At 43.1% G+C, this 27,684-nt stretch overlaps 1 protein-coding gene across 7 annotated transcripts in view; it reads right to left on the minus strand.

The window, feature by feature from the left end:
• EFCAB6 (EF-hand calcium binding domain 6) overlaps positions 1 to 27,684 on the minus strand; it is a 244,502-nt gene that overhangs the window by 202,287 nt on the left and 14,531 nt on the right. For 5 of the 7 annotated variants that reach the window (XM_049626480.1, XM_049626481.1, XM_049626478.1 and 2 more), the window contains 2 exons: positions 17,041 to 17,186; positions 9,761 to 9,972 (listed from right to left, as the gene is read on the minus strand). In XM_049626480.1, the coding sequence (XP_049482437.1) occupies positions 9,761 to 9,972; positions 17,041 to 17,179 (351 nt within the window). In that variant the 5' untranslated portion in view covers positions 17,180 to 17,186. Of the gene's footprint in view, positions 1 to 9,760; positions 9,973 to 15,035; positions 15,238 to 17,040; positions 17,187 to 27,684 lie in introns of those variants that run through there. The other 2 variants (XM_049626484.1, XM_049626482.1) reach the window with 2 other exon arrangements.

The following is a 27,684-nucleotide window of genomic DNA, read 5'->3' on the forward strand; positions in this document are numbered from 1 at the left end:
GGAGGAAGGAAGGAAGGAAAGAAGGAAGGAAGGAAGGAAGGAAGGAAGGAAGGAGGGAGGGAGGGAGGGAGGGAGGAAGGAAGGGGGGAGGGAGGAAGGAAGGAGGGAGGAAGGAAGGCAGGAAGGAGGGAGGGACGGAGGGAGGGAGGGAGAGAGAAAGTCCATTAACCTATTGAAGCTTTTGTCACATTTCACATTGTTACTTATGGTCTAATGAAAAGTCTAATGTGGCAGATACATTTTTGCATTATGTCCAGCCTCCAAAGCTCAGTCCATTAAACAAACCGAAGAATCTAGTCTAGAAGGAGAGGCTCTTTGCTAAGAATTCACTTTTTTAGTATTTGTGATTCTGGCAAACATGTTTAAGAATCGTAACCACCCAACGATGAATCACTAAAAGTAAACTCTCAGACTGGGGTGGGGGAGGGTAGTGTTTAAATCCACATCCATCATGTCGACAAGTGTCTTCAGAGACATCTCTTTCCCCAACACAGCACGACCTCTGGGACCAGACCACAGCTGTGGTTTTCTTCTCTGGAATCTCTTTGCCAATTCAACTTCTTTCACAAAATTTTTATTAACGTTCAGAGACTGGGGCCACCTTTGTAAAAAGATTCACTCTACCGTTAGTGGAAACTAAGGTACAGGGCGATGCCCTGCCAGCAATGCCACACCGTTCTTACCCTGATCAGTCTCCAAAACTGTCCGACATTTAAACATTCTCGACGTGGTGCTTAAAATAAAATTGAAGCTGAAGTGAATTCACTGTAACTGGAAAACTCTTACCTAATGTTGACAGTGAAATCCCCCTGAAATATTTTACCGGTTTCTATGTTTCCGGTTAGGCTTACATTCACTATTGGAAAAGAGATTCGCTGGTAAAAGATCTAGAAAAGTCACCCGCCCTGTGAACTCCAGTGACTGGAAAGAGAAACCCTGCTCTTCATTCCCGGTGAACTTGGCCTCCTAAAAATGCACCCCATTCCAGCCTCCTCGGTTTACACGCGGTCACGGGAGCTCGAGGTTCTAGAAAAGCCATGCTTATTCTTTCAGCTAGGCTACCAGGGCCTGGTTTTTAAAGTCTCTGAATCTCTACAGCTCTCAGTGACTTCTCTTAAAAACAGATGTAGCTTTTAAAAACGGATACACATTTCACATTTTCTGTACTTTTCCTCTTCCTGCATAGCTGATTAGCTTGGGAAGGTTGTCAAAATTTTAAATTAACATTAGATCATGAATATAGGGAGACATTAGCAGGAAAAATATCTTAACTCTCCATTTGGTATAAATAAAGTATCAGTCAAATCAAGCTTATGAGGAAACTGATACCGGGTTTGCAAGGACAAATGTTCCTTAAAAACAAGAGAACGGTACCAGTTGCCCTCACCCTTGGGGGTGCAAATCCAAACCACAGCGAGTTACCACCTCCCACCTGTCAGAAGGGCGGAAATCAACAACACAGGGAATAACAGGTGTTGGCGAGGATGCGGAGAAAGGGAAACCCTCCCGCACCGTTGGTGGGAATGCACACTGGTGCGGCCGCTCTGGAAAACAGTATGGAGGTTCCTCAGAAAGTCAAAGATAGAGCTACCCTACGATTCAGCAACTGCACTGCTAGGTATTTACCCAAAGGACACAAAAATACTGATTTGAAGGGATACACACACCCCGATGTTTACAGCAGCACTATCCACAACAGCCAAACTATGGAAACAGCCCAACTGATGAATGGATAAAGAAGATGTGGGGTGTGTGTGTGTGTGTGTGTGTGTGTGTGATGGGATATTGCTCAGCCATCAAAAAGAATGAAATCTTGCCTTTTTCAATGATGTGGATGGAGCTGAGAGTATCATGCTAAGCGAAATCAGTCAGTCAGAGAAGGACAAATAACCATATGATTTCACTTGTATGTGGAATTTAAGACACAAAACAAACGAGCAAAGGGGAAAAAACCAGAGGGGGGGGCAAACCATGAAACAGACTCTTCACTGTACAGAACAAACTGATGGTCGCCAGAGCGGGGGAGGGTGCGTGTGAAACAGGTGATGGCGATTAAGGAGTACACGTGTCATGATAAACAGCGAGTGCTGTATAGAAGTGTTGAATCACTATATATTGCACACTTGAACTGATACTACACTGTGTGTTAACTGCCTGGGGTTTAAATAAAAACTTAAAAACCGAGAGAGAACATGACCACATGACACGGCAGTTCTACTCCTAGGCACGTACCTTGGAGAAGTTAAAACATATGTCCGCACAAAAACTTGTACGTGAATTTTTTTAAGTTCATTTATTTATTTGGAGAGAGAGAGAGAGAGGGCACATGTGGAGGAGGGGCAGAGAGAGAGAGAGAGAGAGAGAGAGAGAATCCCAAGCAGGCTCCACGCTGTCAGCGTGGAGCCCAATGTGGGGCTCGAACTCGCAAACTGTGAGATCGCGACCTGAGCCAAAATCAACAGACGGACCCTCAACCGGCTGAGCCACCCAGGTACCCCTGTACGTGAATTTTCATAGCAACGTTGTTCACAAAGGCCAAAAAGTGGAAGCACCCCGAAGGTCCATCAGCCAACGATAAACAAAAGGTGATCACGATTCGGCCATAAGAAGGAAGGGAGTACTGATTCATGCTACAACACGGATGAACTTTGAACACGTGATGGTAAATGAAAGAAGCCAGACACAAAAGATCATGGATTATATTACTCCATTTATAGTAAATGTCCAGAAGAAGCAGATCTACTGTGACACAAAATATATTAATGGTTATCAGGGACTAGGGGAGGGGAAATGGGGAGTGACTACTAATGAGTACGGGGTTTCTTTTGGGGGTGATGAAAATTTCTAGAACTAGACAGTAGTGATGCTTGTATAACCCTGAATATACGGAAAACCAGTACCTTGTAAATTTTTAAATGGTGAATTTTATTACAATATAAATTATATCTAGGAAAGTTTTTAATAAAAATATAGATGCATGAGTGCCTGGGTGGCTCAGTCAACTAAGCATCTGACTCTTGGTTTCCGCTCAGGTCATGATCTCATGGTTCCTGCGATCGAGCCCCACATCAGGCTCTGTGCTGACAGCGTGGAGCCGGCTTGGGGTTCTCTCTCTCCCTCCCTCTCTGCCCGTCCCTGCTTGCACTTTTTTTTCTATCTCTCAAAATAAACAGATTTTTAAAACTGTGGGTACAGTCAAAAGTGACACATGAAATCATTGATACGTATTATTTGTGAAATTTTTAGTTAAAGTGAATAAAGGGGAAACTTTTTTTTTAAGGAGAAAAGCTTTTCATCTTTCTTCTCTCTTCTCTGCTTTCCTGTTCCCTCCCTAATAAGTCAGTCCTAGAGTCTGATGGGGCAGAGAAAAAACAACGTCTGCCATGCTGGGGGGACCATGGGAGTCCAGAGCAGGACGTGACCCAAGTGGGGTGAAGAGAGCATCCACACGCGAGGGCGAGGCTCTGGGGATGGGAGATGATCACACACCAGGGAGACTGATCGAATAAGGAAATATACTAAGAATAACAAAATCCAAGCTTCTCGTCGTGTGAAAAGGCAATTGCAAATATGAAAAAGCAAGAAAATTAGAAAGAACCCTGAGAGGTAGGATTAGAATTGGCATTACTTGTGTAGACTCATGGTTTTCAATAGAGAGAGAGGTTGGTACAGAAATGAACGGAGATGTAAATGCACGTATACATGTGTATTGGGGGGAAATGTACCCTTAGAGCTCTGCCCACTGAGAGGCCTGGAGTGCCATCCCAGTGGCAATGAGCAGCCCCAGTGCCCAGATTCTCGATTCTGAATTTCGTTTCCATTGAAAGGACCAAAGCTATTTAGGGAAATGGATAATTCCAGGACTGAGGCAAGGAAAGTACAGATGAGTTTGGAATATTTTATATTGGAAACGAAGGAAGTGCTCTGAGAATGACAGGGTATGCCAAAAGGACACAAACCAGCAGGAAGGGGCTCCTACTGGTCAAAGTAGAGGCAATTTAAAAATCAAAATAAATGAAGAACGTAATGGATCATAACCACTTGATAAAAGAGGAAGTCTTGAGTCCCTGCAAATATAAAAACAGTAAATGAATAAATGAAAGTTCGGTAAGGAATGGAATATTTACATAGTTTCAAATTTTCCCCACAAAATGCTTATTAATTACAAAGTGGATAAAGAGTACCTTACCATGAAAAAGCCTGACATTTCCCAGTATCCCACAGATACTCAAGTGATCAAAGTGAACATAACAGTAACAGGACAAACTAGGATCACAGCGCAACCTAATAAAACACAGTGAGAACACAGCAGCATTTCTGCAGTACTCCCGCCTAAAGATGCAAGCCTTGATCTAGTCGTAAGGAGACAGGAGATAAACTCACACCGGGACATGCTACAGGCTGCAATCTTCAGTGTTAAGGTCCGGAAAGCTAAGGAAAGACTGAGGAACTGTTCTAGACTGAAGGACACTGGGGAGATACGACAACCAAATGCAATTCGTGATTCTGACCTGGATCATACAAGACCTGCATGGAATGACTGGCAAAACCGGGCTGGGTCCTGGGGCTGAGACGGTAGTCATGAGCTCATGTTAATATCCATGTTTCGGTGGTCAGATTGCAGTTATGTAGAACGCTACCCTTGTTTTGATTTTTGTTTTGTTTTGTTTTGTTTTGAGAAAGAGAGAGAGAGAGCGAATGGGAGAGGGGAAGAGAGAGGAGACGCAGAATCCGAAGCAGGCTCCAGGCTCTGGGTGTCAGCACAGAGCCTGACTCAGGGCTCTAACCGATGAGCGGTGAGATCATGACCTAAGCTGAAGTCGGATGCTTAAGGGACTGAGCCACCCAGGCGCCCCAGGCTATCCTTGTTTTGAAGGACACACACGCTGAAATATTTGGGGTGATGGGGCTGCTTACTCCCAAATGGTTCAGGGAAAAAAAAAACTGCTCTTCCCACTAAACTTCCAATTTCTCTGTAAATTTGTGACTGCTTTTAAAGACTGATAAAACAGAAGTTGTGGTAGATACAGCTCATAACAGATCAATCACCCACACAAAACAACTATAAACTGGCAAATACGAAAGCAGGAAGACTCTGGAGAAATTCAAAACTCAGGAAAAGGGACAAGTATGGAGGGAGTTTCCCATTCATAAAGGCTTTGAGCCTAAGAGTAAGCCACAGTCACTCCCCAGCACAGCAGCTAAAACCCCAAAAGAAAACCCAGTCCCTCTGGCCTGAAGAACCAGTGTGCAGAACCTGAAGCAACCACGGCCACTAAAAATGTGAGGGAAGTCTCAAACAGGAGAGAGGAGGAGACCCACTTGCTGTTCTAAGTTCTGTCCAAGTTTCCAACGGATGCCCGAACCAGGCATGTGCAAGCCGGACTCAGAGACCCACCGAGAAACAAAAGGGTCAAACTCAGATGCAAGCAAATGCTCACTGCCGGCGAGACAGAGTTTGCAGGTTAACTGCCGCCAGAGCAGGAGCATCGACAGTCTTCAGAGAAATGTAACAGAATCCAGTCTCCACAACACAGTATTTATAGTGTTCAGCCCTATACTGTCTGATGTGCAGCCACAGTCACATGTGGCTGTCGAGCACCTGAACCGAGGCTAGGGCAGCTGATGAACTGAAGCTTTTTATTCATGTTCATTAATTTAAATTTTAAAATTAATTCAATGAGGAGCACCCGGGTGGCTCACGGTTAAGCGTCTGACTCCGGCTCAGGTCACGATCTCGCGGTCCGTGGGTTCGAGCCCCGCGTCGGGCTCTGTGCTGACAGCTTGGAGCCTGGAGCCCGGAACCTGCTTCGGATTCTGTGTCTCCCTCTCTCTCTCTCTCTCTGCCTCTCCCCTGCTCATGACTGGAAAACTTTGAAGTACATTCGCAACGACTAAGTATATGAAACTTGTATTTTAATTATAAATTTTATGAAATCTAAATATAGATCAAGTATTTCCAATGGAAACTTAAGTGTGTAGACTGAAGTCGGCTGTGAGTATAAAGTGTATAGCAGGTTTTGAAGTCTTCGTACACAGAAAAGAATGCAAAATAACTACTGATTGTCGATTTTTAATAGTGATAACATGTTGAAATGATACATTTTGGACACGTTCATTAAATTAAAATATTCAAATTAATTTCACCTATTTCTTTTCAGGTGGCCATTAAAACATTTTAAGTTACATGTGTGAGTCACTATATGTATGTATATATATATATATATATATATATATATACTATGTATTAAAAAAAATTTTTTTTTAATTTTAGTTTGAAGTAATCTCTACACCCAGTGTGGAGCGTGAACACAATCCCGAGATCAAGAGCTGCGTGCTCCGCCGACTGAGCCAGCCAGGCACCTCTCACGCTGCATTTCTATTGGGTAACACGGGTCTGGGATGTAATCCAAATACAGTAAAACCTTGAGTTGTGAGTAATTTGTTCTGTGAGTGTTCTGCAAGATGAGCAAACATTTCTAATAAAATTTTAACTTGATAAATGAGTGATGTCTTGCAATATGAGTAGTACGTGACATCGAAAGTCACATGATCACAAGTGAGCCAATGGTTTCTCTCTCTCTCTCTCTCTCTCTGTGGGATTGTGGGTGATTGTCTCCCATGCTCAGATGCTCAGTCTCAGGCCGCGGTGTTTGGCAGAAATCAGTGATTTTTCAGAACGTTGGAAGGTGCCCACCACTGGCACCAGTGTATTTTTGGTCACTTCAAGGCACCTACAGAGAGTCCTTTGCTTTTCCAGACAAGAGCAAGCTTAGGAATGCTTTGCTTCCTTCTAGGTCAGGCTGCCTGCAGATAGAGACCCTTTCCTCTGCTGCCTAATTGCCAGTCACGTTATATACGGTATATGATAAGAGTTTATTAATGCTCTACTATAGTCAACATCCGTGTGAGCATATACAATGGCCCCCACACAGAAGATGATTGAAAAGAAGGGTGCGAAGAAGAAGAAGATGATTACTATGGAAGTTAAGACGGAAATCAAGAAGTATGAACAAAGTACATGAGTGGCCGAAATTGCAAGATATTATAAGAAGTCTGCGTCTACATCTTGTCACAGAAGAGGAGGAGGAAAAGGCAGAGGAATCCTCACTTCAACTGAGATTATGGATACGTGTAAAATGGGGGAAACAGCACAAAATTTTGTAGAAAAGCATCACCCAAATAAGGCTATAGCAGTGCGAGTGACGAATCTGTTGAATGACAACGCAATGTCACACTTCTGTGAAACCCTCAAAAGAAGGCAAAAGCAAGTGTCATTGGATATATTCCGTGTTAAAGTTGCATGAAATGAAAAAGATTCCATTGAGCCAATAGATATTAGTGATTCCGTTAGTGATAGTGAAAGTCGTCCTACACAATAACCCTCCTCTCTCTTGTCTCCTCATACCAGCCAAGAAGGTTTTCAAAGGCAAGTGCAGGGTAATTTGTTTACTTTGCTTTGTTTTTTCTTTATTATTTTGTATTATATTACAGTATTGTCATCATTTTTATGTGAATATTTTTGGGTTGTGGAACAAATCATCTGAGTTTCCATTATTCCTTATGGGGAAATTTGCTTTGATATATCAGTGCTTTGGATTGCAAGCATGTTTCCAGAACGAATTATGCTCACAAACCACAGTTTAACTGTACACTCAAGTACAAAGAACTAGAAAAATGTGACCCTCGTTGAGGGAAAAAAACCAATGCAGGCCAACCCTGAGACAATCCAGATACTAGAATTATCATTCAAGGACTTTCTTAATTTTTATTTTAGAGAGAGAGAGCACAAGTGGAGGAAAAGGGCAGAGGGAGAGAGAGAAAGAGAATCTCGAGCAGGCTGTGTGCTCAGCATGGAGCCCAACGTGGGGCTTGATCCCACAACTCTGGGGTCATGAGCTGAGCCGAAATCAAGAGTTGGATGCACAACCAACTGAGCCACCGAGGTGCCCCTCACTCAAGGACTTTAAAACAGCTATTTTAACCTTGCTTAATGAGTTAAAAGAAATACGCCCATAATTGAAGAAAAAAATGTAAGCATATGAATAGAAATTGTAAAAAAGAACCAAATGGAAATTCTAGAACTGAAAAACACTATATCTAATATTCAATATTCACTGGATGAGCTTACGAGCAGAACAGAGATGTAAAGAAAGAGCCACTGAACTTGAAGACAGATCAACAGATCTTATCTCATCTGAAAAATAGGGAAAAAAAGATTTAAAAATGAACAGAGCCTCAAGGGTCTGGGGACAATACCAAAATGTCTCAGAGAAGATAAAGGAAAAATATATGTATTTGAAAAGAATGGCTACAAACCCCACATTCAGTGAAAAACAAAATTAAAGGAAGAGAAATCCTTGAAACAGTACCATGGTATGCTCAAGAAGAAACAACAAATAGGTCTACAATTTCATTTTAAATCAGCCAAAGGAAGAAGAGCCAGTCCCTGAGATTAAGACTAGAATTCAGGAACACCCGAAATTCTCTGGGCTGTTTGTTTTCCTAACACATAATTCCCCTGTGGTAAAAGAAAGCAAACTGAGTTGGGTGGAGGTAGTCAGCAAATTCTAGAAGGAAATAGGCTTTTAAATACTATAAAATGCCAGACTCTGATGAAGAAGTAATGAATGAGTAAAAATATGTACATTTGTGTGTGTGTGTGTGTGTGTGTGTGTGTGTGTGTATGTGTGCATGTGCCTGTGTGTGTGTGTACGAATTAATAATTGGGTTATTGGGTTGGAAGGCACACTACTGATATTCCCAGCCAACTTTTCTACTTTATATTATGACATCGCTCCCTATGGATTTATTTTGAGAGTGTTTAATTACTATTGTATTGTGCATTCCTTTTTTAAAGGCCCTGAGGGCTCACCCACCAAATGTTGACTATTTACAGCCCCCTGGTATGGTACCCCACCGGAAGGCCCAAGGGCCTGTCCTCCATATCCCTCCCCAAGTAACTGCATCTTCCCTGCTGCAAACCCTTGGCCCCCTACGGCTTCCAGGACAGAAGCCGAACTCCTTTGCATGGTACTTTTCAGGACTGGCCCCCCTGTCCACAACTTGACACGTATCCCTTTGCTTCTGATACAAACAGCACTACCCAGTTCTCTGAATAGACATGCCATGCTGAGTCTGACATGCATGATTTCACCTGGGTTATTATTCTCTCTGCCTAGAATGCCCTTCCGTTTTTTCATCTGGCTAATATCCACCCCTCCATCACAACGCGACCAAAAACACTGCTTCCTCCCCAAAGCCTTCTTGGACAACCCCCCCATTTTTAGGTAACTCTCCTGCCTGTGATGCCCACGCTTAGCAACACTTGCAAATACGTCTCATGGGACCGGGACCCCCTCAAGGGCAGGCCTGCGTCTGATTGCTCTGCAGTGGGTCCAGCATACAGTAGGTGCTCAATAACCATTCAATGCAAGAACAAATGCCAAAATACTAACTTCCAAAATATGAGTTGACCAAATACTCTTTATGTGGAAGCCTTAAAAAAAAAAAAAACAAAAAAAACCAAAAACAAAAACTAAAGGAAACAGCTGTACCAGTGGTCCACACAAAACATGACTCGCGTCCATGTTGATCACCCCACATCCGCCAGATTTAAACTGAATTGTGAAAAATAAACAAAACTTGAACCACTCACTTGGAACCGTGGGGGGAAAAACCAGAACACAATGCCCGCTGCAGTAACCAACCCCATCTTTTCCAGAACTGGGTTATTCTAAGTTGCTTGTGCATACGGTACCTGAGCCAGGACATCTTGAAACTGTTCTCTTGTGAGAGGCATCAGGAAGGTTGTGATAATTCTTTTCAGCTCACTCTTCGACACTGTCATGTTGTGATTGGTATCGAACAGCTGAAAGGCCTTTCTCAACTCGTCTCCCTTATCGGTAATTTTTTGAAATAAAATCCGTTTGACATCTAAGAAGGACAGTATCGGATTTGCAATAGCGGTGGCTGTCAAAGAGATACAGTTGTTTATTAGACGTGCTTAAAGCAAAGATCTCCAAAACCACTTCACTGCGGACTAGGATCCCACAAACTTCTAAAACACTCTTTCTTCTACTGTAGCTCACTTTACGCATCTAAGCGTTGCTTGACTTGCAACGGCGAATCTATGGCCATTTTTTACCTCTGAAATCTGGTCAATATAAAATAACAGTAATCACGTTAAAGAGAAAAAGCAAAGCAAAGATAATCTTCCCTGTCCAGGACATGTATCATTATAAGCAAAGAAGATGGTCTTCAGAAGAAAATTCAATTAGAACAGTATCATTTCAAATAAATCTTCAAAATATCATATTCACTTTTCACCCCCTTGCCACTTTTTTGAGGGGAAAACGTGTAACTCTCAAATCTAGATCATTTCCCTTTCCAAGACAAGGAAGGGATGAGAATGGCTGGTCCCCTGGAAGGTAATGAAAGAATGTCAGAAGGTGCTAAATAAGTTCCTGGGGGGGGGGGGGGGGCTGCACTTCCTGGGAGGAAAAGCAGCCACGTGGGGCCTGTGGTGCTGTAGATCCCAGGGGTCCCCGTGTCACCAGAGGAGAGCTGACATACCCCAGCCTCCATCCTCTCTAAGATGGAAACGGCCGTGGGAACAAGTAAATACAGTAAGTACAAATCCACTCATGGTATCAGTCAGTTTCATAAGCATGAGCACGTGATTGTTCCCTTTTGATAGTTTACAACCTACTCAAGAAAGAGGAGCCTAAAACGAAAGGTAGTTTGGTAAATCTGTTCTATTGACTTATGAGACTGTAAAGGCTTGGTGACTACAGTTTACTTAGTAGCTTTGCTTTACATAGTAAATTCTGGATGTGTGTTAAATGTCTTTAATGTCATTTCTTCTTTTATAAACTCATTCACAAGCAGGAGCCAGGGAAGGGTGATTCTAGTTATTTCCCTTCAAATGAGAATTTCTTATCCAGGTATCATGCCTCTCTGGCATGAGCTTTCACCAACGTTCACCTTCCCTGATGCTCGCCGAGCACCCAGGAAGCCTATGCCAGGTGCTGGGATGCCTTTCGCTCGCCATGCCCACTGCCTCCTTGGGGAGGGACACACATAACCAGGACCCACTGGAGACCTAGAAAAGAGGGTGGCTGGTTTGGGGTGACAGGCTGAAGGTCTCAGGAAAAGCTGCTTACAAGAAAGAGGTGACAACTTCAACTGGAACTTGGTGCTCCCAAGAGTGAGAGAGGCTAGAAGCAGGGGGTACTGTGGAGGACAGCCAGTTGAGGCAAACGGAGGGACAAGCCTAGGAGGCATCAACCCGGAGACGAGACTACGAAAGTCAGCAGGAGCCAAATCCCAGGGGCTCCCATTCAGCTTCATGCTCTGGTCATGGGACACCAAGCTGGGACTTCCATCGAGAGAATGACATCACCCAATTTTCATTCTTAAACTGAATTCTGACATCACATGTAGGAGGGACAGAAAGGGGAGGACCCAGTGACAGTATGGAGACATGTCGTTAACTAACAGCATGCTCAGGCACGTATTAATGGAGGTCTACACTAAGATGATGGGCACGGAGGGAAAAGTAGGAGTGAACGAACGAGAAGTTGAAATAGACCAGGTAAAGTCCCTAGTGCTCCAATGGCAGATCTGCGAGCAAAATAAATGATCATTGCTATTCCAAGCTTCTACATTTACAGGAGTTCGCATATAGCAATACATACTGGAACGGATGAGAAAAAAGTTTATGGGAAAACTAATGAATTCATTTTGGGATCTCTGAGTGGGAATGTCCACCTGAAAGCTGAACACAAACATTTAGAGATCAGAAGTGGGGGAACTGGCCATGTAGAAGCCATGGGGGAAGCACGCCACGAAGAGAAGAAGGGAGCCCTGAGAAACACTGACTTTTAAGGAAGTATAATTCAGTCATTCAAAAAATATGTATCGAGCACCCATCATATTTCAGCCAATGCTCTAGGCACTGAGGTATTACAGTGAACCAGACGGAGGAGATCAGCTCTTGTAAAGCTTAGAATCTGGAGGAAAGAGTAAAGACAAGGAACAGATAATCATTAAGCGATAAAATAATGGTAGGCAGAAGTGCCACAAAGACTGTGAGAAAGAACACGGCGAGGAGCCAGGGGGGAGCCGTTTTAGGTGCAGTAGTCAGGGAAGTCCTCTCTAGGTGTGTGATGAGCTGAACCACAACGATGAAATGAGCCAGCCAGACGAGAAGCTAGAGGGGACACAGCAACAGGTAAAGCGCCTGCGCAGGAATGAGTTTGATGTGTCCAGGAAAGCAAAGGGCCAGCGTGGACACGGCACGCGTGTGTCGCGTGAGACGGAGGGCAGAAGTTGCTGAGATCGGGGTGGGTGGTGCTTCAGTGTCTGCACAAGAACCTGGGGTTGTCTCCAAAGGCAACGGGAAAGCTCGGGAGAGTTCAAGCAGGGCGGTGATCCCCTCTAACCTACGTTGTCTTCAAAAATCACGCCGGCTGCTGCGTAGAGAGTAGATTACACAAGGGCAAGAAATGAGGAAGAAGACCAGAGAGCAGGCGATTGCAAGGGTCCGAGAAGAGGTATCTGTGGCTTAAACCAGGTGGTGGCCCTGGATGTGGGGCAGGGGGGGAAAGTAGACAGATGGGAGGTATAGTCAAGAGACAGAGTAGACGGGGTTTTGCTGACTGATTGGCTCAGCAGGGCAGAGCCTGAAGAAACCAAGGACAACTGGGGGCTGGGCTCGAAGAACCACATAAATGATGGTGCTATTCACCGAGATGGAGAACGCCAGGAACGAAGAGCTCTGCTTGGCCGGCTCACAGTTGAGATGCCCATCAGATGAACCCAGGCAGAAAGGTCAGAGAGGCACCTGGAGATTCGATCTGGAGCTCAGGAGGGAAGTCAGAACGGGGCTATCGCTCTGGTTATGCGTGAGGCGTAGAGATGCGGGGACGTGGAGTCAGAGGCTCACCTGGGAGGGAGCAGATGCGGGGAAGAGGACTGAGTAGGAGCCCCCAGCGTGAAGAGACCTAAACGTCCCAGATTTCCAGGGGCCCTGCCGGCACCCCCCCCCCCACTCCATTTCCGTCCCCGGAATCTCAGAAGCAGCCGATCCACAGGGAGGGGCTGCATGGCTCCACGTGGGCCGGTGAACCCGGTTTCGCCCTCTGCCCACCCAGCCCCGAACTCCTCCTCCGGCCCCAGGGTCACGAAGGAGCCTCTCTTGTCAATTTATGTCTCCACCTTGAAACCTTTTTTTGGGCTTTTCACGTCTAGTTTTAGTTGCTTCCCAAGAAGCACCACCTTTGCAATCAACAATTCTAATTTAAAAGTCATCAGAAATATTGGTTTGAAACTAGGGGACAGTAAAAGGAAAACTCTTTCACGTGCCTAACGCGCCTCCCAAGGTTTGAATGGAAAGCAGTAACGACACTCACATAATCGGCTGGTGGGAATACAAATTGATATCATCTTTCCGAAGGGCAAGTTGACAACCTTTTCTGCATCCGTTTAGAATATACAACAGTCACAAGAGACTGTCATTCTCACCCCAACGATGAGAACAAGTGGGATGCTCAGTTTTAAGCCCATCAGAGAACTGAGGGATGCCAACAACCTAAATTCCGGCAAGGGCAAGCCACTCCTCAGAGGGGACGGACCCGGGACCCTTTTACCCTTTGCAGGAGCAGGGGGAGCAGAGCACATTCATTCTCGACCGGGGTGAGGGAAAAAGAACCAACCATTCAGCGGCCGCCCGGGGACAGGTGTGATGGGCTGAGGCCGCGGGGCCTCAGCCACAGGGCAAGTCCGGGTGGGCAGGCTCTTCCCTGAGTGTAAGGCACCTGCTCACCAGAGGCTGAGGACAGAGCGCGAGAGCAGAGGCGAGTCCCTAAGGCTGAGCCCACCTCAGGGGCCCACCTGCAGAGTGGAGGCAGGCAGGCAGGCAGAGCAGAGACAGGCCTCCTCAGGAGCGGAAAACTAGGAGCCGGGCTGGAGGGCAGAGAACCCCCCACCCCGGAGACCCTCCGAAACTGGCAGGGGGCGCCGTAAAGCAGAGAGCCAACCCGGCAGCCGGATTGGGAAGCGCTCGGATGTCCAGATCAAAGCATTTGAAAACCAGGGGCAGCTGCAACCGAATCCAGACAAGAGCTCAGTTCGGAGATGAAATGGAGACAGCCCATCTCACTTGAAGCCTGAGAGAAGAGGCTTTCAACAGTTTCTTCTGCTTCCTCCGTGCTCCACACAAATGTGTGCCATTAAGTCTTTTTAAAACTGCAAGACAAGTGAAATGAGAAAAGGTGACCTAACCAAGAGCGAAACCAGAAGAGCCACAGAGAGAACAGATGGAGAAACGATCAGGTGTGTAAAGCAGGAACGGTGAACACGTTCAAGAGATCACAGGCAAACCTAACAACACGCTGAATATACAGGGGATTTCAGCGGGGAAAAGGAAAACTGTTCTTGAAAGCACACCGCAAAGCTGGAAATTAAAAGTATAAGATCAGAAGTAAAAAGAAAAAACTCATTTGATCTGCTTAACCGCAGACCGCACACGACAGAAGAAGAGCCTCATGAATATAAAGTCAGGTCCAGAGCAATCCTTCAGATTTGAACATAAAGCAAAAAAACTGTTTTAAAAGGAAACAGGGGTCCCAGGTCTGTGGTTTGCCCCATGAACAGCACTCATTTAATATGAATTATGCAAGTACGTCACCTCCATGTATGTGCACCACCACGCAGGAGACAGAGGGCAGCCAAACACTTCGCGGTCCCCACCTTCGGGGAGGCAAAAGGTGCTAGGAGACTTTTACTTTAAACAAGAAAAAGGAATTCAGTACTGAGAATTACCACCAGTAAAAACGGAAGGCAAGTGGCCAAAGGGAAAAGCAGGCACTGACGGCGCGTAAGGCAGGCGAAGGACTAGTACCTTCCATACAGAGAGAGCGCCCACGAGTCACCCGAAGACCAGCCCACAGCAGGGGAACGGGCAAAGGATATCAACAGGCGGCTCACAAAAGAGGGACAGAAAGCTGGCAAACTGGACAATCAAAGCTCACCTCCCCGTTCAGGAAAGGCGAGTGGACACGACAGAATACCGCTTGTGCGTGAGGCGACGTAAGAGGCGAAGTTCTGGGTTAGGATACTTCGAGGTCAACACTTTCCAGCGTTCCTTGCGGGGATGTCCAGGCACACACTTCCGAAGGCCAATGTGGCAGAGCGCAAGAGCCTCGGCGGGAACGCCCCTCGATCCACGCTGCTCTGCAGGATCAGAAAGGTCAGCTAAGACGCGTCCGGAGGGCACCGGACACGTGGGGCTGCTGAACGGTATTGGCAGCTGCTGGCCGACCCCCACCTATTCTCCCCTTTTCCCTTGGAAACAGAAATGCTCAAATTCTGGCAGACATTCGGCCACCTAGAGATCTGTATTTCCAGACTCCCGGGTAGATGCCTGTGACCCTGCGATCCACTGGGAGGAAGCACAGTGTCCAGTCCGACTTGACAGGAATGCCTTTCCCCCCTCACAAGGCAGAATTCAGTGCATCCGTGCCTTTGTCCCCTCTGAGGCCTCCTGGCACCTCGGGTTGTGTGCTCGCTATGCTTTCCGCACACGCACTTCCGTTCTGGTAGTGTTTGCCTCAAGCCACTAAAATTCTTTACCCCCGCCCCCCCCCCCGGACTGTGAGTGCCATCAGGGCAGGACCTCTGCTGGGCCCACCTCTTTATCCTCAGTACCTATGACAGTTCTTGTCACATGTCAGGGCTTAGAAAATGTTCAGGAAAGAAGGAAGGGGAGGGAGAGGGGGGAGAGATGAAAAGATATCTACTTCGGGGAAATGATTACGTTGAATTTTACCGCTTTAACACTGAGAGACGCAAACGAGTTTAAAACTTACATCCACACAAAAACCTGCATGGAAACGTTTACAGCAGCTTTATTCATGAGTGCCAAGATGTCTTTCAGTAGTGAACAGATAAGCTAACCGTGGTACATCCATGTAAGAGCATATTTTTCAGAGGTTAAAAACTGGGCTACTGCCTCATCAAAAGACAGGAAAGACCTTAAGTGCGTACTGCTAAGGGAAAGAAGCCCGTCTCAAAAGGCTCTATACGATATGATCCCAACTTGATGACATTCTGAGAAGGCAAAACTATGGAGACAGTAAGAAGACCAGTGGTTGCCCCGACTAGGGGCAGGGAGGGATGAATGCGTGGACCACAGGGGATTTTGTGGCGCAGTGAAATGATCCCATGTGATATCGTCATGCTGGACACGTGCCATTATATGTTTATTAAAACCCAGAGGATCGGGGCGCCTGGGTGGCGCAGTCGGTTAAGCGTCCGACTTCAGCCAGGTCACGATCTCGCGGTCTGTGAGTTCGAGCCCCGCGTCAGGCATCTGGGCTGATGGCTCGGAGCCTGGAGCCTGTTTCCGATTCTGTGTCTCCCTCTCTCTGCCCCTCCCCCGTTCATGCTCTGTCTCTCTCTGTCCCAAAAATAAATAAAAAAACGTTGGAAAAAAAAAAAATTAGAAAAAAAAAAAAAAACCCAGAGGATGCACAACACAAAGAACAACTCGACTGTAAACTGCAGACTTTGGTCACTAACAACGTATCAATAACGGCACATCAATCGTAGCAAATGCACCTCACTAATGCAAGATGTCAACAGTAGGGAATGGGGATGAGGAGTAAAGGGGTGTATGGAACTCTCTGGACTTCAGCTACATTTCTCTGTAACCCTAAAACTACTAAAATAAAGAGTCCCTAATGAAGAAAAACTAAGTAAGGAGATATACTAGGGAACACGGTAGTTTTGGAATCACACTGTCTGGGTTCAAATCTTGATCCTGCCACTTTAAAACTATATAACTTCTGGGCAAGTGGTTTGATCGAGCTGTGTCTCCGTTTCCCCATAAAGAATATAGGGACAGTAAGAGAGTCTACTTCATAGCTCTGTTGCATGTGGTTAAATGATATGTGAAGCTTTTGTACAGAGTCTGGTACATACTAAACACACTTAAGTAATATCTACCATTAGCATTATTTCTTCACGAATACTCACTTGAAGAAGGTCTAAACACACGTTGGAAACCATTCCTTGAATACACTCTACACGGTGAAGAGTGAGGTCTTAAATTCATGAACTTGTATGTGGGAGGATACGAAATATGCCAGTCCCGTATAACCGCCATTTTGCACATTAAATCCCTGTGACATAAAAGAAAGCAGAGTACATTACTTTTGAGCACACATTACAAATGTGGCCAACCTCCTCCCTATTCCTCTTCCAAAAGGACAGCTGGAGACTCTAACAATGCTAGTCATGACCTTCTTGCCAATGTTTCAAAAACTCTTCTTAAAACGAACACAAGATCATGATTTCAGACTCATTGATTTTAGTGGATCCAATAATTTTCAAAAATGGGGAAAAAAGGAAGTTCTTGGGTAGGAAGATCCACCCGCATCTTGACTACCACTGACTCATTCCTTTTGTGGGAGTAAGGATGGAAAGTTTGGATTCCCTATGCTCGCCTCAAGTGCCTCACTGCATATCCATCCCAGAGGCAGAGCAGAAGGCAAGAGCACCAACAATGGTTCAGTAAGAACCTCTGAAAATCCTCTCCTCCATGAAGACAATAAGAAAACTGGCAAAACTCGTCAGAACCCACTTTTTCAGAACCCTGGAAATTAACCAAAGGTTTGCAGAAGTCTAGGGAGCCCTTATTCATAAACACTGGCAGAATCTCAGTATGAACACCACGTTTTGTGGCACTTCAACTTCCCCTGCTCCCGTCCAACCCTGCCCCCAAATAGGCAGTAGCCTTGAAACCAACAGCCTGCAATTTCAGTGAAAATCCGGCAGTCTGCCAATCGCTGGAAAGGGGAGAATGGGGTTGGTGCTCCTTCGAGCACCATTACAAGAAATTGTCAAAAGGCATTTGCTGAAAAAAAATCAGAGGCAACTGTTGTCTAGGCTTCTAGCTGCCTAAAGGATCAGATAAGAGATGGAGCAAATAATAGACTAACAAAAAAACCTTAAAGGGAAATCTAGGGAATGAGATGTCCACAGGGAAGCTCCCACATAATCTTGGGAGTCTAGAAAGCCACTCACACATATAGAGCTGTGAGCAAGCCCAGGGCTGTGTGCTTGCTCAGGAAAGAATGGAGCAGGCCCTAAACTCTTACCTTGGGGCTGACCTTGGGGCTCTGCACAAGCAGGAAATGAAGCCTAAGGTAGGTCTCTAAACTGCCCATCAGAGTATTAAAGGAACACTCAAATACACACAAAGAGCCCCTCAGCAAAGACTGGAAGACTATTATTTGCAGGCATTTAAGGAAATCTCTGTCCAATCATGAGCTGATCACTAAACTAACCAATCAGACACTTCAATGGTCATATGTGACAAAAAATACAGACTTTACAAAGTCAGTTTAGAAAAGTCACTATACAGGGGCTCCTGGGTGGCTCAGTGGGTTGCTGTTGATTTCAGCTAGGTCTTGATCTCCTGGCTTGAGTTCAAGCTCTGCACTGGGCTCTGTGCTGAGTGTGAAGCTTACAAGAGGAGAGGAGAGGAGAGGAGAGGAGAGGAGAGGAGAGGAGAGGAGAGGAGTCACTAAACAAAAACAAAAATTTAACAAGTGGAAAGAATATGTTTTCAAAAACTGCCACATTATTTAAAATGTCTAGTTTTCAATAAAAAAAATTATGAAACATGAAGAAAGAAAGAAAGAAAGAAAGAAAGAAAGAAAGAAGAAAGAAAGAGAAAGAAAGAAAAAAGAAAGACTCATACATACATACCTTTAGAAACCATGCAAGCTAGGAAACAGTGAGGTGAAACGTTTAGTGTAGAAAGGGAAAAAAACCTAACCAACCTAGAATTCTGTATCCAGAAAAATTATCCTTCAAAAGTTAAAGGCAAATAATACTTTCTTACACAAACAAAAACTGAGGATAAGTCACCAGCAAGCCTGCTTTTAAAAAAAAAGGTTAAATTCTTCAGAAAGAAGGAAGAATTATACAAGTCAGAAACTTAAAGTTACATAAAAGAGAGGAGCATTAGAAAAAGCATAAATTAAGGTAACATAAACACATATGCACCCAATAATAGAGCCCCAATATACACGAAGCAAAAACTGATAAAACTGAAAGGAGAAACTGACATCTGAACAATAATAGCTGAAGACTTCAACGGCCACTTTTAATAGTGGATAGAACAACTGTACAAATCAACAATAGAGGACTTGAACAACACTATAAACCAATTAGAACTAACGGGCATGTAAAGAACACTCCACCCAACAATGGTAGAATATACACTCTTCTCAAGTGCACATGGAACATTATTCAATCATATGTTAGCACATAAAACAAGTCTTGAAAAATTTTTAAATATACGAATAATCAAAGGATGTTCTTTAACTACACTGGAATGAAATTAGAAATCCATAACAGAAAGAAATTGAGTAATTCACAGATATGTCAAAACTAAATAACACACTCTTAAATAACCCCAACGGATCAAAGGGAAAAAAAAAACACAAGTGAAATTAGCAAATACTTTTGGATGGATGAAAATGAAGGCACACATGCCAAAAATTATGGGATGTAGTGCTTAAGAGGGGAATTGACAGCTGTAAATGCCTGCATTATTTTTTAAAAGAAGAAAACCTCAAATCAATAACTTAATCTTGTTCTTTAAGAAACTAGAAAAATAAGAGTAAACTAAGCCCAAATAAACAGAATAAAGGAAATAATAAAGATTAGAGCAGAAATAAATGAAATTGAAAAGAGAGAACAAACAGAGTTCTTTGAAAAGATTAGCAAAATTGACACATTTCTGGCTAGATTTTCTAAGAAAAAATGATAAGGATAAAAACAAAAAGGATAAGGGAATGCTAGAACAATTGTATGCCAATGAATTAGCTAATCTACACAAAATAGAAAGACACAAGCTACTGAAACTGACTGAAGAAGAAATAGAAAATCTGAATAGACCTATACCAAGTAAAGAAATTAAATGAGAAATCAAAAACTTCCTGCAAAAAAAAAAAAAAGCCCAGGACCAAATGGGTTCACTGGTATGTTCTAGCAAACATTTAAAGAATAATTAAAACCAATTAATCCCTCACAAACTCTTCCAAAACAAACAAACAGAAAAAAAAAAAAAACAGATAAGAGGGAACACTTCCCAACACAATTCTGTGAGGCTAGCATTACCAAATCCAGACAGAGGCATAAGAAAACAAAGCTAAAGACAAATATTTCTTAGGAATATAGGAAAAATCTTCAACAAAATACAGTGACATTAAAAAAGAATTAGATGTCATGAACAGGTGAGATTATCCCAGGCACTCAAGGGTGATTGAACATATAGAAAGCAGTCACTGTAATACACCACATTAATACAATTTAAAAAAAATTATCACCTCAATAGATGCAGAAAAAGCATTTCACAAAATCTTATGCCTTTTCTTGATAAACACACTCAACAAGCTAGGAATAGAAGGGAACTTCCTTGACCCAACAAAGGGCATGAGTAAAAAACCAACAGCTACCATAGTATAGAATGGTAAAAGAACAAAACTTGAAAGCCTTCCCCCTAAAATCAGGAACAAGGCAAGGATGTCTGCTCTCACCACTTCTATTCAACATTGTACTGAAGGTCCTAGCCAGAGCAATTAGGTAAAAAAAGGAAATCAAAGGCATCCAGCTCTAGTGGCACAAGTAAGTTTTATAACATCACTTGTCTGAGGCTCCTAACTTAGCAAACCTTCAAAGGGAAGGGGAGGGAGGAAGTTTTCTCTATTAGACTTCACCTTTAAATGCAAGTGCACAATTATTTAATATTCAAAAATAGATATATGTGTGTGGCACTATTTGAGAATGAAGAACCAGACTAGACAATACATCTAAAGCCCTAGATTTTAAGAATCTCAAGTTTACAGGATTGAAGAAATGAATCAGAATTTTTTTTAATGTTAAAGAAATACACACTGGCTGGTGCTCTGGTTTACCTCTCTTTGGGCAGCCCCTGACTTCCTAGCATGGTATTGGTCTAGACCTGCCTTATTTACACAGGTCCCTGTGAGCCGGGACAATACCAGGGCTTGAAGCCATGTGAGGCTGACAGCAGAGTCCCACGTACATCTTTATTCAACTAGTTAAATTCAACTGAAACCTAGAATCATAGCATGGGTAAATTTACAGAAGAACATGGTTTGGTATGTGTTCATACAGCCAAAATATATTTAATGAGCTTCCTTCTAGAAGTCTGGGGTTCAATGAACAAAACACAATCATGGACATCGTGGGCCTTATATTCTAGTCCTGGAAGACAAACAATAAATAAGTGAATGATACAAGTGGTTAAGTACTGTGAAGACAAATGGAGCGCGGGGGGGGGGGGGGGCGGGGGACTAGGTAACACTGATCTGACAGGAACCAGGAAGAGAACAATGCCATTGGGAGGACAAAGAGACAACAGGAGGTCAGACAGAGGAAAACCACATAGGCTTCTGTGATGGCTGGGCTCTCTCCATGAGTGATATGTGAAGCCACTTGAGGGCTATATACAGAGAAGAGAAATATGTACAGGGTTATGATCTGGGCTTTGCATTTAAAGGATCCCTCTGACTACATGTCAAGAACAGACTTACAGAGGGGGGGAGGAAACAGGGGGATCAATTATAAGTCTACTGAAATAATGCATGCAAGAAAAGATGGTGGCCTGGACCAGGGTCGTTTTGGTAAAAGTGTTGAGAAATGGTCATATTCTAAATATATTCTGAAGGCAAGGTCAATTGTATTATCTTATAGATTTGATTTGGCATGCAAGACAAAGGCTGAAAGAAGTGGCCATTAACTGAGATGGGAAAGATTACAGGCAGGACAGCTTTTGAGGGGAAGATCAAAAGTTTCATTCTGCACATGATGAGTTGGAGATACCTGTTCAGTCTCCCAGGGGAGATACTGAATAGGCAGTTGGATATTTGAGCTTGAGTCTGGGGAAGAGTCTGGGACTGGAGATACAAGTGTGAGGACTGTCAGCATATAATGGAAATAAGGCATGATGTCAGATCAGCCCACCATGAAAGCACGTGTAAAAAGAGAAAACATGTCAGAGCTGAGCTTTGGGGTATTCCAACATTCAGAGTTCAAGAAGATGAGGAGGAACCAGCAAAAGATGAAAAAGAGCAGCCAATGAGAAATGAGAAAAACCAGGAGACTGAAGTGTCCTGGAAATTGAGTGAGGAACATATTTCAAGGAGGGAGTCATGGTACATGTCAAATGCTACAGTGATCATCATTGAAGATGACCAAAAATTGCCCTTTGGATCAAGCCATGCGACAGTACTGATCAATCCAAGAGGTACCATGCTGGTGGAACTGGGAAGTTAGAGGGGGAGCCTAAGCAAGGTACACATAAACTCAGAGTAAAAGAATCTCTGCTTTAAAGCAGAGAAACAGTGTGGTAACTGAAGGAGGTATGAAGGTCAAAGAAGAAATGTCTTTAAGACAGGAGAACTGGAAGCAGCTATAAAGACTTCTGGTAGTGATCCAGTGGCAAGGCAAAGAATAATGAAGCAGGACTGAAAGAAGGGGTGACCAGTTCCCATGGGTTCACCAGTGGAGGCAGGATCTCATCCCATGGATGAGCCTTCTTAGGAGCACACTCAGTTCATCACTTGTGACGAAGGAGAAGACAGTAGACACAGATGTGGTGAGGAGAGTGCATGTTGCTTCCCTCCAGCTCGTGTCTATGTCTTCTGTGAAATGGGAAATTGGGCCACCAGCATCAAGTGAGGATGGGATAGGCATCCAGGATTCAAAATAGAGGACAAAAAGTAAAAAGTGGTCCAGAAGAGATGGCAAGGGGGCGTGAGGTGGGAGATGAAGAATGACGGGCAAGGAGTTGTAATAGCCCATCCAAGGTCCATGGACATGAACTCAAGAACCAGACCCAGGGAAGTGGAGAGCTGGATTTAATTGGGGTCAAAGTTTTGAAAAGCAAGTGCTATACAGCAAGGGGCATCACGTGCACATATTGTCCAGAAAGGGGCCCCAAGAATGATGGGAATTCTTGGTGTCTCTGAAATAATTGCACAAAACTAAGGAAGTGAAGAGACCAGAAACTCAAGTTCATGAAGAATTTTAAGAAGGAAAAAAAAAAAGGTTTCAGAATATGGCAGCACAGCACGGAGACCCTGAGCTTGTCTTGTCCCCGAAATGCAGCCAGATAAGCACCAAACCATTTTAAGCACCTAGGAAATTGATCTGAGGATTAACACAACAATCTGCATAACTTGAGCCACAGAACTTGGCAGGTATGCATTACAGAGAGGTGAACTGGAGGAGAGAAAAGCTGTGGAGGGTAGGGAGTTGTTTTGCAGAGAGGACAGAGAATGGGAAAGGGAGAGAATGTGGCACATCAGGATTGTTCAAGAAAAGCACTCCCCATAAGTGGCTGGAGAGAAGAAGAGAGAAAGAGTGAAAACACTTGCAGGGGGCTGAGCAAATCTGTCCCCCAAAACCATTGGTATAGAAAGAGAAAATTTTATTTTTTTTGCTTTATTTTTTAAATGTTTTATTTTATTTCATTTTATTCTATTTTATTATATAAATTTTTTAATTTTTTCTTTTCTTTTCCTTTTTTCTTTATTCTATCAAGCTTCTTTCAACAAGCTTGACCAAACACACCCACCTAGGATCTAGCTTCATTTCTTTGATTTTTTTGTTTTGTTTTTAATTTTTTAATTTTTATTTTAATTTTTTTCTTCCTCCAAAATGACAAAATGAAGGAATTCACCCAAAACCAAAGCAGAGGAAGAAATGACAGCAAGGGGCTTAATCAACACAGATATAAGCAAGATGTTTGAGCTAGAATTGAGAACCATGATAATAAGAATACTAGCTGGGGTTGAAAAAAAGCAGAGTCCCTTTCTGCGGAGATGCGAGAAATAAGATCTAGTCTAGATGAAATTTAAAATGCTATAACTGAATTATGCTAAGTGAAATAAGTCAGTCAGAGAAGGACAGATATCATATGTTTTCACTCATATGTGGATCTTGAGAAACTTAACAGAAGACCATGGGGGAAGGGAAGGGGAAAAAATAGTTATAAACAGAGATGGAGGGAGGCAAACCATAAGGGACTCTTAAATACAGAGAACAAACTGAGAGTGGATGGTGGGGGGGGGGGGAGGGGGGAGGGGAAAATGGGTGTTGGGCATTGAGGAGGGCACTTGTTGGGATGAGCACTCGGTGTCGTATGTAAGCGATGAACCAAGGGAATCGACCCCAAAAACCAAGAGCACTCTTTACACACTGTATGTTAGCCAGTTTGACAATAAATTATATTTTTAAAAAATTGCTATAAACAAGACGCAATCCAGAATAGATATCACGATGGCAAGGATGGATGAAGTAGAGCGGCAAATCAGTGATTTAGAAGATAAAATTATGGAGAATAATGAAGCAGAAAAAAAGTGGGAAACAAAGGCAAAAGATCATGATACAAGACTTAGAGAACTCAGTGACTTATTAAAAATGAATAACATTAGGGGCGCCTGGGTGGCTCAGTCGGTTAAGCATCCGACTTCGGCTCAGGTCACGATCTCACGGTCTGTGAGTTCGAGCCCCGCGTCAGGCTCTGGGCTGATGGCTCAGAGCCTGGAGCCTGCTTCCGATTCTGTGTCTCCTTCTCTCTCTGCCCCTCCCCCGTTCATGCTCTGTCTCTCTCTGTCTCAAAAAAAAATAAAAACGTTAAAAAAAAATTTTAAAAAAAATGAATAACATCCAAATCATAGGAGTCCCAGAAAATGAAGAGAGAGAAAAAGAGACAGAAGGTTTATGCGAGCAAATTATAGTGGAAAACTTTCCTAGTCTGGTGAAGGAAACAGACATTAAAATCCAAGAAGCACAGAGAACTCCCATTGGATTCAACAAAAACTGACCATCACCAAGGCAAATCACAGTCTAATTCTCAAGATACACAGACAAGGAAAGAATTATGAAAACAGCAAGGGGAAAAAAGTCCTTAACCTATAAGGGAGGATAGATCAGATTCACAGCAGACCTAGCCACAGAAACTTGGCAGGCCAGAAAGGAGTAGCAGGATATATTCAAGGAGCTGAATTGGAAAAATACGCAGCCAAGAATTCTTTATCCAGCAAGGCTGTCATTAAAAATAGAAGGAGAGATAAAGAGTTTCCCAGACAAACAAAAACTAAATGAATTCGTGACCACTAAACCTGCCCTGCAAGAAATTTTAAGGGGGACACTTTGGAGAAAAGACAAAACAAAACAAAACAGACCAAAAGCAATAAAGACTAGAAAGGACCAGAGAACATCATCAGAAACACGAACTCAACAGGCAACACAATGGCGCTAAATTCGTATCTTTCACCCTAAATGTCAATGGACTAAACACTCCAATCAAAAGACACAGGGTATCAGAACGGATAAGAAAATAAGACCGATCTACATGCTGCTTACAAGAGACTCATTTTAGACCTAAAGACACCTGCAGGTTGAAAGTAAGGGGATGGAGAACCATCTATCATGCTAATGGTCATCAAAAGAAAGGTGGAGTAGTCATATTTATATCAGACAAACTAGATTTTAAAATAAAGACTGAAGAAGGGCATTATATCATAATTAAAGGGTCTATCGAACAATAATATCTAACCATTATAAACACTTATGCCCCAATGTGAAAGCACCCAAATACATAAATCAATTAATCACAAACATAAAGAAACTTATTGATAATAATGACATAATAGTAGGGGACTTCAACACCCCGTTTACAACAGTGGACAGATCATCTAAGCAGAAACTCAACAAGGAAACAATGGCTCTGAATGACAACCAGACCAGATGGACTCAACAGATACATTCAGAATGTTTCATCCTAAAGCAGCAGAATACACATTCTTCTCAAGTGCACATGGAACATTCTCCAGACGAGATCACATACTGGATCACAAATCAGCCCTCAACAGATACAAAAAGATCGAGACCATACCTTGCATATTTTCAGACCACAATGCTACGAAACTTGAAATCAATCACAAGAAAAAAAATCTGGAAAGACCATGAATCATTGGAGATTAAAGAACATCCTGCTAAAGAATGAACGGGTTAACCAAGAAATTAAAGAGGAAATTAAAAAGTACATGGAAGCCAATGAAAATGAAAACACAACAGCCCAAGCCTCTGGGATGCAGTGAAGGTGGTCATAAGAGGGAAGCATATAGCATACCAGGACTTCCTAAAGAAGGAAGAAAGGTCTCAAATACACAACCTAACCTTACACCTAAAAGAGCTGGGGGGAAAAAAAACAGCAAATAAAGCCCAAAACCAGCAGAAGAAGGGAAATAATAAAGATTAGAGCAGAAATCGGTGATATTGAAATAAAAAAAAACAGTAGAAGAGATCAATGAAACCAGGAACTGGTTCTTTGAAAGAATTAACAAAATTGATAAACCTCTAGCCAGATTGATCAAAAAGAAAATTGAAAGGACCCAAATAAATAAAATCACAAATGAAAGAGGAGAGATCACAACCACCACTGCAGAAATACACATAATAATAAGAGAATATTATGAGCAACTATATGCCAACAAATTAGGTAATCTGGACGAAATGGACAAATTCCTAGAAACATATAAACTACCAAAGCTGAAACAGGAAGAAAGAGAAAATTTGAACAGCCCCATAACCAGTAAAGAAATTGAATCAGTAATCAAAAACTTCCCAACAAACAAAAGTCCAGGGCCAGATGGCTTTCCAGGGGAATTCTACCAAACATTTAAAGAAGAGTTAACACTTATTCTTTTGAAGCTGTTCCAAAAAATAGAACTGGAAGGAAAACCTCCAAACTCATTCTACAAGGCCAGCATTACCTGGATTCCAAAATCAGATAAAGACTCTACTAAACAAGAGAACTACAGACCGATTTCCCTGAGGAACATGGATGCAAAAATTCCCAGCAAGATACTAGCAAACTGGATCCAAGAATACATTAAAAGAATTATTCACCACAATCAAGTGGGATTTATTCCTGGGATGCAGGCCTAGTTCAAAATCCACAAATCAATCAATGTGATACATCATATTAACAAAAGAAAGGGTAAGAACCACATGATCCTCTCAATAGATGCTGAAAAAGCATTTGACAAAATACAGCAACCTTTCTTGAAAAAAACAAACCCTCAAGAAAATAGGGATATAAGGATCACACCTCGAGATCATAAGGGCCGTATACAAAAGACTCACCACTAATATCATTCTCAATGGGGAAAAACGGACAGCGTTCCCCCTAAGGTCAGGAACACGACAAAGATGTCCACTCTCGCCACAGTTATTCAACATAGTGTTGGAAGTCCTAGCCTCAACAATCAAACAACACGAAGAAATAAAAGGCATCCAAATTGACAAGGAGGAAGTCAGACTTTCACTCTTTGCAGACAACATATTCTATGTGGAAAACCCAAAGACTCCATCAAAATACTGCCAGAACTGATTCATGAATTCAGCAAAGTTGCAGGATATAAAATCAATGTTCAGAAATCAGCTGCATTTCTATACACCAATAATAAAGCAGAAGAAAGAGAAATCAAGGAATCAATCCCATTTACAACATATCAAAAACCATAAAATACCTAGGAATAAACCTAACCAAAGAGGTGAAAACTCTGTACA

This window comes from Panthera uncia, chromosome B4, assembly GCF_023721935.1.
Source record: "Panthera uncia isolate 11264 chromosome B4, Puncia_PCG_1.0, whole genome shotgun sequence".
NCBI classification, from domain to species: Eukaryota; Metazoa; Chordata; class Mammalia; order Carnivora; family Felidae; genus Panthera; species Panthera uncia.